This window comes from Halichoerus grypus, chromosome X, assembly GCF_964656455.1.
Source record: "Halichoerus grypus chromosome X, mHalGry1.hap1.1, whole genome shotgun sequence".
Classification (NCBI taxonomy): Eukaryota; Metazoa; Chordata; class Mammalia; order Carnivora; family Phocidae; genus Halichoerus; species Halichoerus grypus.
This window is the reverse complement of record NC_135727.1, coordinates 41,117,460-41,130,116: the sequence shown is the minus strand read 5'-3', so window position 1 is coordinate 41,130,116 and position 12,657 is coordinate 41,117,460. Positions and strand designations below refer to the sequence as shown.

Genomic DNA, 12,657 nt, shown 5'->3' with positions numbered 1-12,657 from the left:
CCCTCTGGAGTTTGGTGAGCCTTGTTCGGGATAAAGTGTGTGCGGTGCAGGGCTCAGTGCCCGGCGCACCACCTAGGCAATGGGTAGTTCCTCCCTCTGGGCCCAGACTCTTCGGCCAGAAGGAAGCACGCCCAGCCAGGGCCCATTCCACTCAGAGGCCACACAGCACTGAGGGGCAGGAACAGAAGTCCCTCATCAGCCCCTGGCCCCTGGTAGCCCTGTGCCCGAAGAAGCCCAGGTTCTGTGGGAACCTGCCACTTCCTACAGGAGGCCCCCAAACGTCCCAACCTTGGTGACACCTTTCAGTATCCCTCAGTTTTTCCTGGCCTGGAATTATTCCTAACCTCTGACTCACTTCCTTCTCGCCAGAAGTGAACCTTTGTTTCTCTCTGGCCTCCCACAGACTTAATCCTTCCTCAAGCCTGTAGATTTCATCCCTTGAAAGCATGGGGTTCTGGAAGGAGACAGACCTGAATCCTGCTCCTGCTGCTTATCATCGTGGGGTAACCTGAGGCACGTGCTGTAATCGCTCAAAAACTGGCTCAGCCGTTTATTAATTGTGTGACCTTGAGCAGATTCCTTAATCTTTCTGAACCTCAGTTTTCTCATCTGTACTAGTGCTTACTATTCAGGATTGTTGTGAGGATTAAGGGAGATAATACATGTGAAGTGCCTGGCACTTGGAAGGTGCCATGGATTACCAGCTGTGTGATTTGGGGAAAAAAAAAAAAAAAAACAAAAAAACCAAAACACTCTAAGCCTCAGTTTTCCTAACTGTACCTTTCCTTCGGGGTTGGTATATTAAAAGAGTTCATCCCTGTCAGTTTCCTAGCCATGCACCCAGTCCATAGTAAGAATTCACTGATTATCTGCGGGGCGCCTGGGTGGTTCAGTCAACTGAGCATCTTCCTTCGGCTCAGGTCATGATCCCAGGGTCCTGGGATCGAGTTCTGCATCGGGCTCCCTGCTTAGGGGGGAGCCTGCTTCTCCCTCTCCCTCTGCTGCTCCCCCTGCTTGCGCTCTCTCTCTCTCTGTCAAATAAATAAATAAGATCTTTAAATAAAATAAAATAAATCAATGATTATCTGCTGTTGTAACTCTTATCCTCCTAGCCACCCTGTTGCCTGTTCCCTCTGGATAGGGAAAGCTCCCTCTTCTGACTCAGTGTTATTATCTCTGACCCACCAACCCCCAACTATGCACACGTGGTTATCTAATGGGCAGTATGTCTCCTTTCCCCCCTAGCACCCCGGTGTAAAAGGGTGGCCCGAGTTTCCTATTCTGACCTGTCAGGGACTTGGTGTCGCCTACAGTGTTTTGGGTTTACCCCCAGCAGGCAAGGCTCAACCTCCATGCAAGCACACAAACCCAGGTACAAAGACCTTGCTAACTCTTAGTTTTCTCATTCATAAATGGGCATAATAATTGTGCCTATCTCCTACGCGATCGTGGATGTTACGTGAATAGCAAGCAGATGGCAAAGAGTGTTGTACTCACTCTTTGTCAGGCTTTTGTACCTGGGTTTCTGTGCTTTGCGTGGGGGTTGCAAGAAGCCTTCCCATCTGGGAGTAAACCAAAAACACAGTACCCAACACCAGGCTCCTGACAGATCCAAACAGGGAACTCGGGCCACCTGACCACCTTGTTCGGGAGTAGGATTGGCAACCCTTTTACAACAAGGGGCCTGAAGAAGAAAGGAGACAAAGTGCCCACTAGATAAACACACAGGCTCAGTTGTGGGGGAGGGGAGAGATGGGGGTTGGTGATACCCACTGGGGCAGGGAAGGGGGCTTTCCTTGCCTAGAGACAGAGGAGGATAAGCAGAGAGCTGACAGCTCGTTGACACCTGAGTGGAGTGGGCCTATGGGTAGAGCCAGCCTGCGGCAAATAATGCGATCTGAACACGGGTCCATCTGCCTCCAAATCCCATACTCTTAATCATTACAATATTAATGCCTGGCACAGAGTAGGTGCTCAATGAGTATTTGTGTAATGAAGGAATTTATACTGCTGCTTCTTTCTGGAAAGTGTTCTCCCTTCATCTTTCCCTGAGCCCATCCTTCAAAGCCCAGCTCAGATGCAACCTCCCACTAAACTGATGTGTCCTCTCTCCGTTGCTCTTGGGTGGGGGAAACCAGAGGCATTAGTGCTGGGGAAAGGAAGTGTGGGGCATGAGGATGGGCCAGCTGTCGTGGAGCTGGAGGAAAGACTCTTGAGTTTTGCACAGAGAGTTGTCTCCTGAGTCTGTGTACTGGATCTGAAGTTGCTACAAGGACCGGATACACCGATGACAAAGTAACTCACACTGGGCTCTAGTTACTCATAACAGTGAATTCCAGTCACTTAGCAACCATGTGTGGGGAGGAGAATTGGAAGCCATTTCAGGGCAGGGGACTGGGAGGAAAGGGAGACAAAATGTCTGCCACTGACCAATAGCGCGTGTGCGCTGAGAAGGAGGAGGGGAGGGAAAGTGAGAGGAGCTCATTCTGACTTAAGAATTACTGCTCCAAGGGTTTTAGGGTCTTTAAGCCCCTGGGGATTTAGGGATTTGTAATTCTATGCTATATAATACCCTAAAACCAAGGATATTGGGATTCCAAGGATTTCAAATGCCTATAACCTATGGTACAAGGACTCGAGCAATTTTTGAGCTATGAAATGCTGGGAGCTTAGGACCCAAAACAAGGATTTTAAACGGAACACTGGACATGTTAAAATACTAATCCCCCTTTGACTTCAAATCAATCTTGTTTTAACCCTTGCGACAGCGGTTTCCAAAGGGTCTTCCCAACAATCTAGGGATCCCTGTGGGTGCCTCACAGAGGAATGGAGAGAGTTAGTTTACAAGAGAGAGGACAGCAGGATGGGAATTCTGCATCAGCTATTGTGCCTTCCACCAGGGCAACTCCATCTTCATTTGGTTTGTATATTGGGCTGCTGTACTCAATTCAAAAGAGGGGTGTTCCTGGGGCGCCTGGGTGGCTCAGTCAGTTAACCGTCTGCCTTGGGCTCAGGTCATGATCCCAGAGTCCTGGGATCAAGCCCCGCATCGGGTTCCCTGCTCAGTGGAGAGTGTGCTTCCCCCTCTGCCCCTCACCCTGCTCCTGCTCTCTCTCTCTCTCTCAAAGAAATAAATAAAATCTTAAAAAAAAAAAAAGAAGGGTGTTCTTGCTAAAGCACAAAAAAGAAGTTTTGAAGCCTCTGTCCTAGGAAAAAGGGACCAGAAACCTGCAGAGAGTGGCCCAGGAAGCCACATTTGACCTCTGTTGTTTGTTTGTTTGTTTGTTTGTTTGTTTTTTATCAAACACCGCAAAGATTCTTCGACTGCTAAACGAAATGGTGCCAGGGAGATCAGGTGGATCAGGATATATCCGTCATTAGTTGAGTAAACCAGTCATTAGCTGACTCTAATGATAAGCTCTGCTTATATGTCTGCTATAAAATTAATAATAACCACCACTAAAACTATAATTGTGATGACTACTAGCATTTATTGAGCGCTTTTACTGTGTGCCAGGGGCTGTGCTAAGTACTTTACATGTATTATCTGATGGGATCTTCACAACCCTGAGAAGAAGTATTAGTTTCCCCATATGACAGATGACGAGCCTGGGGCTCTGAGTGGATAAGTAACTTGCCCAAGGTCATACAGCCAGAGCACGGTAGAGTCCGCCTTACTTACAAACAGAAACAGAATGGACTCCAGAAATCCCAGTGGCCAAAGGTCAACTGTCTGGTGGCCTCAATTAAGGAATGAGGTTAAGTTTTGACCAATAGATGGCACCAGCGTGTGTGAGTTTGGTGGTCTGCTCAGGTCCGTCCAAATTCAGGCACTTCGCAGGGAGGGCTCAGAACTAAAGCAGCCCCATCTCAAGTTGAAGGAGGAGAGAAATAGCCAGCATTTTGGTCCTGAATCAGATGACGTTAGCTGGTCCTGTTTGTAGCTAAGCAAAGATACGGGAGACCAGCAAGTGGAGGGACAGAGGCGGTTCTTTAAGAAGACCCAAGAATCTTTTTCCTTCAACATTTCCTGGGCATGTCCTTTGTACCAGGCAGCATGCTGTGTGATAAAGTCACATGGGGATATCAGACACAGCCACATGGGGACAGAGGCAGATGCTATGGTAGACGAGGTCCTGAATATATGGGGGCACCCAACCTGGACTTGAAGGTCTGGGGAGGCTTCTCACAGGAATGGTGTCTGAGCTAGTCCTCTGGGGTGAAGGGGACCTTACCAGACCTACGAAAGTGGTAAGGCATTCCAGACAGAGGCTTAAAGCCACAAAAGTGTTAGAAAACATGACACATTCAAGGACAGGAGCCATAGGCTTCAACTGTCAAGAGAGGAGTCTGAAGAGACAGGCAAGAACCAGGTGATCGAACAGCCTAGAATATCAAATTAAGGACTTCATCTGTGAATATATGAATAGAAAAGCCATAGATTCTCAAGAGGATCTGTGACCAAAAGAAAAAAAGAAAGGTAAGTCCCAGTTGTTGGGGAGGCAATGAAGAGCCATGGTACGGCTTTCGGCAGGAGCACACTATGGTCTGATCTTGTGACCGGTGGGGAGGGCACATTGCAAAGGGCCCTGAGGAGGCAAGAACATTAGTTGGGGTAATTGGGGCGGGATAGGCATGAGGACCTGAGCTGTGGTAGATACAAAGGGAATCGAGGAGATAAAGTTGACAGGACTTAGTAACCCCCCCTTTTGAACCCCCTCCCTGCATGCATACACTCATCTCCAGAGCTCAACTGAGGTTGTACCTCTCACTTTTCCCCCCAACCATACTCCCAATTTTCAAGCTGCTTTTTGGGGGCCTTTTTGCTCCTTCCCTAAGCTGCCTTTGAAGTTTAGTGGAGCCTGACTGATTTCACAAGTTGACAGAGAAAGCCTGGCCCCATGCTGGGTCGGTCCCTGGCCCTGTATCCCCATGGAGTAGAATCTGTCAACTGACCTCGGGTAGGGCAATGAATTGGCCTTGAGCTGGTCTCTGAACCTCTGCCTGTGGCTTCACGACATGGGCAGAGTTCAGTTAAGAAATCAGCACAGTTCCAGGAAAAGGGCACCCATCATCTAGTTTATTTGTCTCCTGATTCATTTCATACCAACACACAGACCCCAGTGGATAGCAGGCAAAATGGAGGGAGGTCCCCAAAGCAAGCTGATTTCCTAGATGCCCCCTTCCTCTCTTGCAAGGCTCCTCAGAGAGGTGCCCCCACTTTGCCTGGATCTGATGTTGGTGTCCCTGGAGGTGAAGCCAGAAGTCAGGTTTTCTGTGGGGAGACAGGACTCTGGGGCCAGCTGGAATGCTGGGGAGTCAAAGAACCCCGAAGAGTAACTGATCCTCTCTGCATGGGCAGGCACTGTCTTGATCTGCTTCCCGGGGAGCTTCAGAAAGCAGGTCTTCCCCTAGAGCTCCTTGGACCCTCTCACTGTCTCACAACAACACAGACAATGAGATGCAGGAGGTCTGGGCCCACAGGCCAGCTGAATATCGCCACGGTGAGCTGGGAACTCAAGGACCCAACTTACAGTCTAGAGAGCTATGTCTGGAGATTCCTGGCTCATTGATGCTCTAGAGCCTTGCCAGTCATACTGAACCCCAATCAGACTCTGACCGGTTTAGTTTGGGCATGTCAGGAGCAGGGAAGGAAGATGAGCTGTGGCCGTGTGTTGCTGACCGTGGTACCCTCACACACTCTTCCGGCCCCCTTTCATCTGTCTCCTCTTTCTTCTCCTCTTCTTTGTCCTTTTCTTCTTCCTCCTCCTCCTCTTCGTTGTCTGAGTCCTCATATAGGTTGATGGTTGCCTGGACGGGGAAGTTCTGCAGTAAAATCTCTCCATCACTGTACAGGTAGTCAAAGGAGCAGGCTTTAGGCCAGAAGAGCCTGTGGACAGAGAAGAAATATGGCCGCTGACTTAGATAGGTCTTTTACGTGCAGAGAGGCAAGGAAGGCCACGAAGGAAGTCAACCCCTAAATTCCTTCTCCTGCCTGCAGTAATGAGGTGAAACGGAAAAGAAGGAAGCAAGCATTGTAACAGAACCTTCTAGATGGTTACAAAATGGCCCCAGGCGGGAAGGTCATATCTGGTGGGCATAGAGCTGTGGGGAGCCCCTGCCCTGGTATCTGTCAACTCTGACATTGGTCCCATTCTCCCCCCGCCCCGCCACAACCCCCCACTTCAGAAGTCTTCTAGCGAAGAATTCTCTAGCCCTGTGTCCTCCATGTCCCACTAAAGCTTCCTTTGCTGACCCCGCCCATAGGGGCTTATTCTTAGGGGTCACTGACAGATCCTCCAAGGAAGGCAACCTTGGTCGACTCCCTTAACCACCCTGGGCTTCAGTTTCCTGGTCTAAGAAAGAGCGATCCTGGCACTGCCTACCTCCTCCGGCTCCACAGGGCTGTTCTGAGGACTGGAAGAGCTGACAGGCCTACATCAGGTTCCGAGCTGGGCGCCACAGGCTTACCTGACAGGGTGATGGAACTCGGGGTCAGCCTTCATGACTTCGGCCCCTGTTGGCCCACCAGTAGCCTGTCCAAAGCAAGAGCTAACATGTGGCTCAAAGTGCATGGCCACACGACTACCTCCTCCATACCAAGGGTCACAACCCTCCGTAAGACGATCTAGAAGAAACCTTAGACATCTCGGGGGGCAGCCCCTGCCCCCCCCCACAACAAGGGGCTCTGTCCTGGTTCTGGTTGTAAAACAAGAGTCCTGGGGGTTGTTTGCTTTCCTGCCCCTGTTCTAACACCTATTTGGAGACTGGCCAGGAGACAGAGTTCTACTGAGCCGCAAAGATTCGGCGGTGGTGGGGGCGGGGTGGGTGGGAGGAGGAAAGCACTGGGGCTGCATGCCAGAAGACCAGGATTCTAGCACCAGCTCTCCCACAGACTAGCTGTGGGGCCTGCCCAAATCCCTCCCCTCTCCTGGGCACTCGTCTCTTCATCTTTCCCACTGCAGCAGAAACCCCAGGGTGGCCCTCCTCCCCCAGCTGTTGTGGAGTCAAACGTGAGTGAGGCCATGGACAGGCTTTCCCACATCTGCAGCCCTGGCCCGAGGGCAGGGGCGCTCTGGAAAGGGACCTGCCTGGCCACTGTGAACGCACGTGGCTGCCTATGCACGTGACCGTGGGCCACAAGGGCTCAAACTCACCGAATCTACCGGTCTCCTCACCTGCCCCAGCGGGTCACTTGTAGAGGACAGCCAGGGCCTCCAGAGACAAGCTCCTCTAGGACAAAGAGGCGAGATCAATCCGTGGAGGAAGGAGACTGGAACTTGGCTCCGATGTGGGCTCCAGGAAGCCTGTCGTGAGGCCCCTGAGCCCAGGTCAGTGCTCCTCCCCCCTGCTTCAACAATGTGATCATTGCTCTTGTCACACTGGTTTGTAATTATCTGTCTACTCGCCATTGAGCTTCTTGGGAGCAGACTTAACATTTGATCGTGTCTGAATCCCCAGCGCCCAGTACAACGCCTGGTTCACAGTAGGCATTTCACTCATCGTTTGTGGACTGTTACTTGCTTAGAGGAATAAAGGAGGGTTGGGTGGAAAATATCTGGCCCCCGGCCCTCCTACTCCAAGAAGTAGAGCTGAGAGTCCTACCGTAATCTTCCTGCGCTGGGGAAAGGGGCCCGGACTATTCCTGGGCCCACTGCTTCCCCACTAGACTCCCAGAGGTCCGGACAAAAAGCAAATGGAAATCTTAAGGCGTGGTCAGGGAAGAGACTGCCCCCCAGACTCTTTTGGGACTTTGGCCCTCTCTTACCCCCTCTTCAGCCTGGGTCATATGGAAGCCACGCTCCATGGCAGTCTCCCCTGCTCCTCAGTGGACTAAGCAACTTGGCCCACGAGGGCCTGGCTGCTTGGCTTTCAGCTTTGGCAATACCCCCGTCCCCAAGTTCCCCTCCTGCCACCCAGGGGGATGAGTGAGGGGAGAAGCCAGTTGAGACACTCCAGCCTGAGATATGGAAGGGGCAGTCTCTGGGTGCTGCGAGGCCTTGCCCTATCCCTCCACAGAGAGCGGGGGCACCCTGGCCATCTCATCCATTTCGTTGTCCTTCCAATGCCGGGACCCCGCTAAGCCCGAGTTCGGGTCGCCAAAGGCCAAGTTCCACTTACCTTTCTCTGCCACCTACTCGTTGTCCAGAGGAGACAAGGGGCGATGGACTTAATAGGCCAAGGAGCCCCTGGGGGTGCTGCACAGGGGTTGGAGCTAGGGCCAGGGCTGGGTCCGGGGCAGCAGCAGCAGGAACAGAAGGGTCCATCCTTAGGGGGTCGAAGCCAGGCAGGCCGTAGGGGCTCTCATTTCTCAGAACCTCCTGCATTCTTTTGGCCTTTCCTGGGAGACCCTTTTATAAGGCCTGCCTGGACTCATAAATTATTCAGGGCAGAGCAGGGCTGGGGGACCTGGGAGGAGGGACGAGGATTTAAGACAGGGAGCTCACGGAGGGGGGGAGCTGGGTCTCTGGGTGTGAAAGCCCTCCCAGTTGAATAAACAGAGAGTCGGTGGGGGGTGAGGGGTTTTCTTTACCTCCAAGTCAGAAAGGAAAACACAGAAGGGGCAAATCACACACCATTTGTGCAAATTCCCCAGGCAGTAGCAAGGCTAGGGCGAGAAGCTCATTAGCACCCAAAACCACAGAAAGCTGTCAGGCCCAGAGGGCTGGAGAGACAGGCCTTTGGCAAAGCCAGTTCCCAGCAAAAAGGGACAGCTGACCCGGCTAAGGCGAGCGAGGGACTCACACATTATTTCTGCTCAAAACCCGCAAGAGATGTGCCAAGTGGACCTGATAGAGGGTGACCGCCCTTAAGCACGCCACCTGGGTCAGGAAAATAGCAGGTTGTGGGTGGAGCGGGTCCAGCTGCCTGTGGGGTGACCCTCAAGCCTTCCTTCCACGCCCTTTGCTCTCTGGGTCGGTTCCTTTGCAAAAGTGCCCGAATATCCTCTCGGGCTTCAGCAGTAAGTGGTCTGGTAAAGGAGTGTGGGCAGCATTTCAGGGCTTGGAGGTCAGATTCCAAGTCTCAGAGCTCAGCCCCCAGTCCAGGAGCCAGGGTCCTGGTGGGTGTGTGTGTGTGGGGGGGGGAGGTGAGGCAGGGTTCCTTCTGGCTGCTAAACCGCCTCAGAACTGTCCCTGGCCCAGGGGCCTCTGTTCCCTCATATGTGAGACGAGAGTGCAAGGTGCGGGTCCAGTGGCCTCAAGGGGCCCTGATAGCCTGAACACCATTCGCTGGGTAAAGGGTACTGACCCCGTGGCGGGGGGCAAGCCTAGCGGTTCCAGCACAGTCTTGGGCCTTTGCCAAAAAGCTTCCAGTTACAACTGTTGGCGGCCTCCTTGTGCTTTAGAAGTCCCGGAATATTCCTCCGGAGCCCAGCGTCCAGCAGCAGCATGGATTTAGCTTCTTGGGTATTCGTCCTGGTCGGGTTTGTGATTGTCCAAAATTTGAAACCACCTCAGTGTCCAATAATAGGAAACCAGCTACATTCATTAGGGTAAGTCTTTGCCCATGAATACTAAGCAGGCTCTCACAATCAGGCTCTAGAAGGATAATCATCAGCACAGAAAGTGGGAAAGAACATCAGATCCTAGCAGCACCTGAGCACTTGGATTCAGGGGCTCCTCTTTTCTCTGTTCGCCCACCCCCTCCCCCCACCCCACTTCGAATTCTAGCCCCACCGTGTGCTCTGTAGCAAAGGAAGATTGGAAACAACATCGACAAACGCCTCACTTTAGAAAGCAGGCTCAACAACTCCTGGAACAGTGAGACAATTGCACATTCAAATTGGCTTGGTGGAAGACTGGGGAGAGAAAACAAGTGGAGACTATCCAGGATGCCGGGGGCGGGGGGGGGGGGGGGAGGGAGGCTGCTTGGAAGAAGGAAGAAGGTGACTGCGGTCAGTTCTGGGAATAAGACTGTGGGAGATTTTTACTTCCTGCTTCGCGCTTTTCTGAACGTCCTCAAAGGTTGCACAGGATCCTGCTATTCTTTGGGCAAGAGAAAATAAAGACACGGGAAAATTAAAAAGAGAGAAGGAAATGCCTATCCTGGGAGCAGAGAACCCTCTCGGGGAAATGACCCATGCTCTGTGGGAGTGAGGCCGAGGCCCATGGCGGAAGCTACAGGGAGACACATTTTGGCTCCATCCAAGGAAAACTTTCTAACAGCCCAGCCGCCACCTAACCCAAGGGCCTGGCATGGCACCAGCCCTCGATAAACAGAGGTTTATTATATGTGTTGAAATGAGGGCAGTGACATGCGCGGCCTCGGACCGGTAAGCTCTCTGGCCCTGCTTTGTGCGAGGCAGGCTGGATCCTGGGTCCCAGGGAGGGGAAAAGGAGGGCTGCTGGGGAGCCCCGAGTTCCTATCAGTCTCTGAGGGTTCTTGCTCAGTTGACCTCCAGAGGAGAGAATTTGCTGGTACGGCTTGGCCTCGTCAGCTCCAAGGAGGAGTGAGGCTGAGGAGGAGCCTGGTGGAAGAAAGGCCTGGAAGGACTGGGGCCAGCGAAGGAGAAAGAAGCCGACCTATTGGCACTCCCTGGGATCTTTCTGACCCCTAGGTGGCCGTGGGCTCGCAAGCAGGCAGGAGGGAAGAGGGAAGAGGGAAGAGGGAAAGGGAGGAGAGGGAGACATTACTCCTGAGCCCAAGCCGACTCAGCCATGCCACCCATTCTGCCACCTCCGCCCTTGAACCTGTGTTCATTCTTCCTTCCGAGTATGGGAGCTGAAGCCCCTGGCCCCTCTCGGTGGGCTCTCCCCAGCCTGAAGGATTTTTAAGGCCTGCAAATGTCGCTGGACAAATGTGGGAGCCTGGCTGTTTTCCCTGCAGTCAGCACAGAACAGGAAGGAGTAGGACGGCCAGCAGGGTGGCAAGGAAAGGCGTGGAACAACAAAATGCATAACTTCTTGTCAGGCGATTGTGAGCCCACCTCTGTTTCCCCTAACAGCCCCGGAGCATGCCTGGGTTTGGTCAGTGATTGCTTTGCCAGGCCCTTCTGAGAGAGCTGCGCGCCTCCGCCGGCCGACACTCCGCTGGGCACTGCCTGGCAAAGGAAGGGACGAGAAAGAGGAAAGTGCTGAGGACACTGCCTCCAGGTGCTTACAGCCGAGGGAGGGAGACAAAACCTGCACAAGGGCCAGGCGGACTCAAACAAGCTCAGCTGGGCCCTCGTACCCCTCAGCCACCCTCGAGCGTGTTCCCCTGTGAAGCCCCAACTCCAGCCTCCACATTCCCCTGGGCCCCATTCCAAACTTCCTTCAGCTCCCTACCATGTTCCTGCCCCACCCCTCTCCTCCTACTTCCCTGAGAAAACAGAGGCCTTCAAGCATGAATTACCTCAGTGCCCTGCCCCACCCCCCCAAAATTGGCCGGCCTCTCCAACTTCCTTCCCCTCCAGCCCTCCCTTCTCAGGGGACAAGGTGCCCCTCTCGTTAAAGGCTAATCCCTTTATCTGGGCCTTGGCCTCATCCACCCTCCTTCTCTGGGCCCTTCCTCCAGACATTATTCCCCCTTCTCTTCAGGAAAGTCCAGTTTCTTTATACTAGCTCTTTCCTGACTGTGAAATGGTGGTCTCTTTTATGCCAGAAAATAAGGCCCCTCCCTCCCCAGATGTGTTCTCTTGTTCCCCTAACATGTTCTCCCTCTCAATCTCTTTTTCTCTCTCCCCTCCCTCCTTCCCTCTCCCTCTTCTCCCCATCACCATCAAATGTACCTCAATCTACTACAATTTGGCCCCCGCCCCATCTTCCTAGTCAACAGGCCCCACCAAAGGTCACCAATAACCCCCTAATTGCCAAATTCAGTGATCTCTTTGAACTCGGGGTGTCAAGAAACTGGTGGCCAAGCCCTCTTTTCTTAAACCCTCCTTCCGCTCTTGATGACTCTCTTGTTTTCCTCCTGCTTCTGGATCCACTCCTCTTGGTCTCTGTTGCTGATGTCTCTTCCTCTGCCCGTTGGCCAGACCTGTGGTTCTCAGTTACAGTCCCCGAATTAGGCTGATACACAGTGACGTTTTCAGTGGGTCACGGCAAAACGGGAAACACATCCAAAGGAAAGCTTTTCAATAATCTAAACTTATTCACTTATAAAAAGGACTGTCCTTTATTCTGAGATTATGCCCTTCCTATTTTGGCGGGTGGGGCAAGCAAAATAGTCTTTCTTTTGTGAAATGATTGCAATGGTGGATATTCGTTTTTTCTTTAATGAGGCAACTTGGAAAAATAAAACGTTGGTTTCTCTATGTCAGTCCCGTTAATGTCTGTTGAATGAATCAAAACCTGAGAATATTTCCTCCCCTGCAAAACTCCTCCGTCCCTACCTCAGGAACTGGCAGCATACAGGCCGAGTCACTCAAGCGAAAGCCTCAACCATTTCTCCCATCTGTCTCCTCCGGGCTCCCCCACTCACCCCATTGTTTCTTCAACTGTGGCGTCATCCGTCCTCTCTCATCTGGATGCCTAGAACAGCTTCCAAGGTGGTTTCCCCTTGTCTTTGACTTGGCCTTTCCACTCCATCCTCCCCAACAGCCACCCCAGTGATCTTTCTAGAACACACACCTGAGTACAGTCCTCCTTCACTGGAAAACGTCCAGTCATTCCCAGTTGCCTGGAAGAAACATTCAGACCCCTACAAAGGGGCTGACAGCTGAGGCCTTTTGCT

At 52.4% G+C, this 12,657-nt stretch overlaps 1 protein-coding gene and 1 long non-coding RNA gene across 3 annotated transcripts; one reads left to right on the top strand and one right to left on the bottom strand.

Annotated features, from left to right (window-relative positions):
* Positions 1-5,057: 5,057 nt before the first annotated feature.
* Positions 5,058-8,342, bottom strand: RIPPLY1 (ripply transcriptional repressor 1). Of its 2 annotated transcripts, none has more exons than XM_036105531.2 (4): positions 8,122-8,342; positions 7,158-7,233; positions 6,472-6,536; positions 5,058-5,890 (listed from the first exon to the last, which is right to left on the bottom strand). In XM_036105531.2, exons 1-4 carry the CDS (start codon positions 8,325-8,327, stop codon positions 5,593-5,595), a joined length of 645 nt encoding a protein of 214 aa, XP_035961424.1. In that variant the 5' UTR covers positions 8,328-8,342; the 3' UTR covers positions 5,058-5,592. The 2 variants fall into 2 exon arrangements, with proteins under 2 accessions (XP_035961424.1, XP_035961425.1); XM_036105532.2 differs by having other exon boundaries at positions 7,179-7,233.
* A 1,566-nt stretch (positions 8,343-9,908) lies between these two features.
* LOC144380449 (uncharacterized) lies at positions 9,909-12,238 on the top strand. The gene is made up of 2 exons (XR_013444607.1): positions 9,909-10,273; positions 10,946-12,238. It is a non-coding gene; the product is annotated as an uncharacterized LOC144380449 (long non-coding RNA).
* Positions 12,239-12,657: the final 419 nt, after the last annotated feature.

Excerpts from the sequence above, each read along its gene's own strand:
- RIPPLY1 (XM_036105531.2), bottom strand. The coding sequence starts at position 8,327 with ATGCAGGAGGTTCTGAGAAATGAGAGCCCCTACGGCCTGCCTGGCTTC. Across the intron at positions 7,234-8,121 it reads CGAGTAGGTGGCAGAGAAAG|AGGAGCTTGTCTCTGGAGGC; the intron begins GTAAGTGGAACT and ends TCTTTGTCCTAG. Across the intron at positions 5,891-6,471 it reads GAGTTCCATCACCCTGTCAG|GCTCTTCTGGCCTAAAGCCT; the intron begins GTAAGCCTGTGG and ends CTCTGTCCACAG.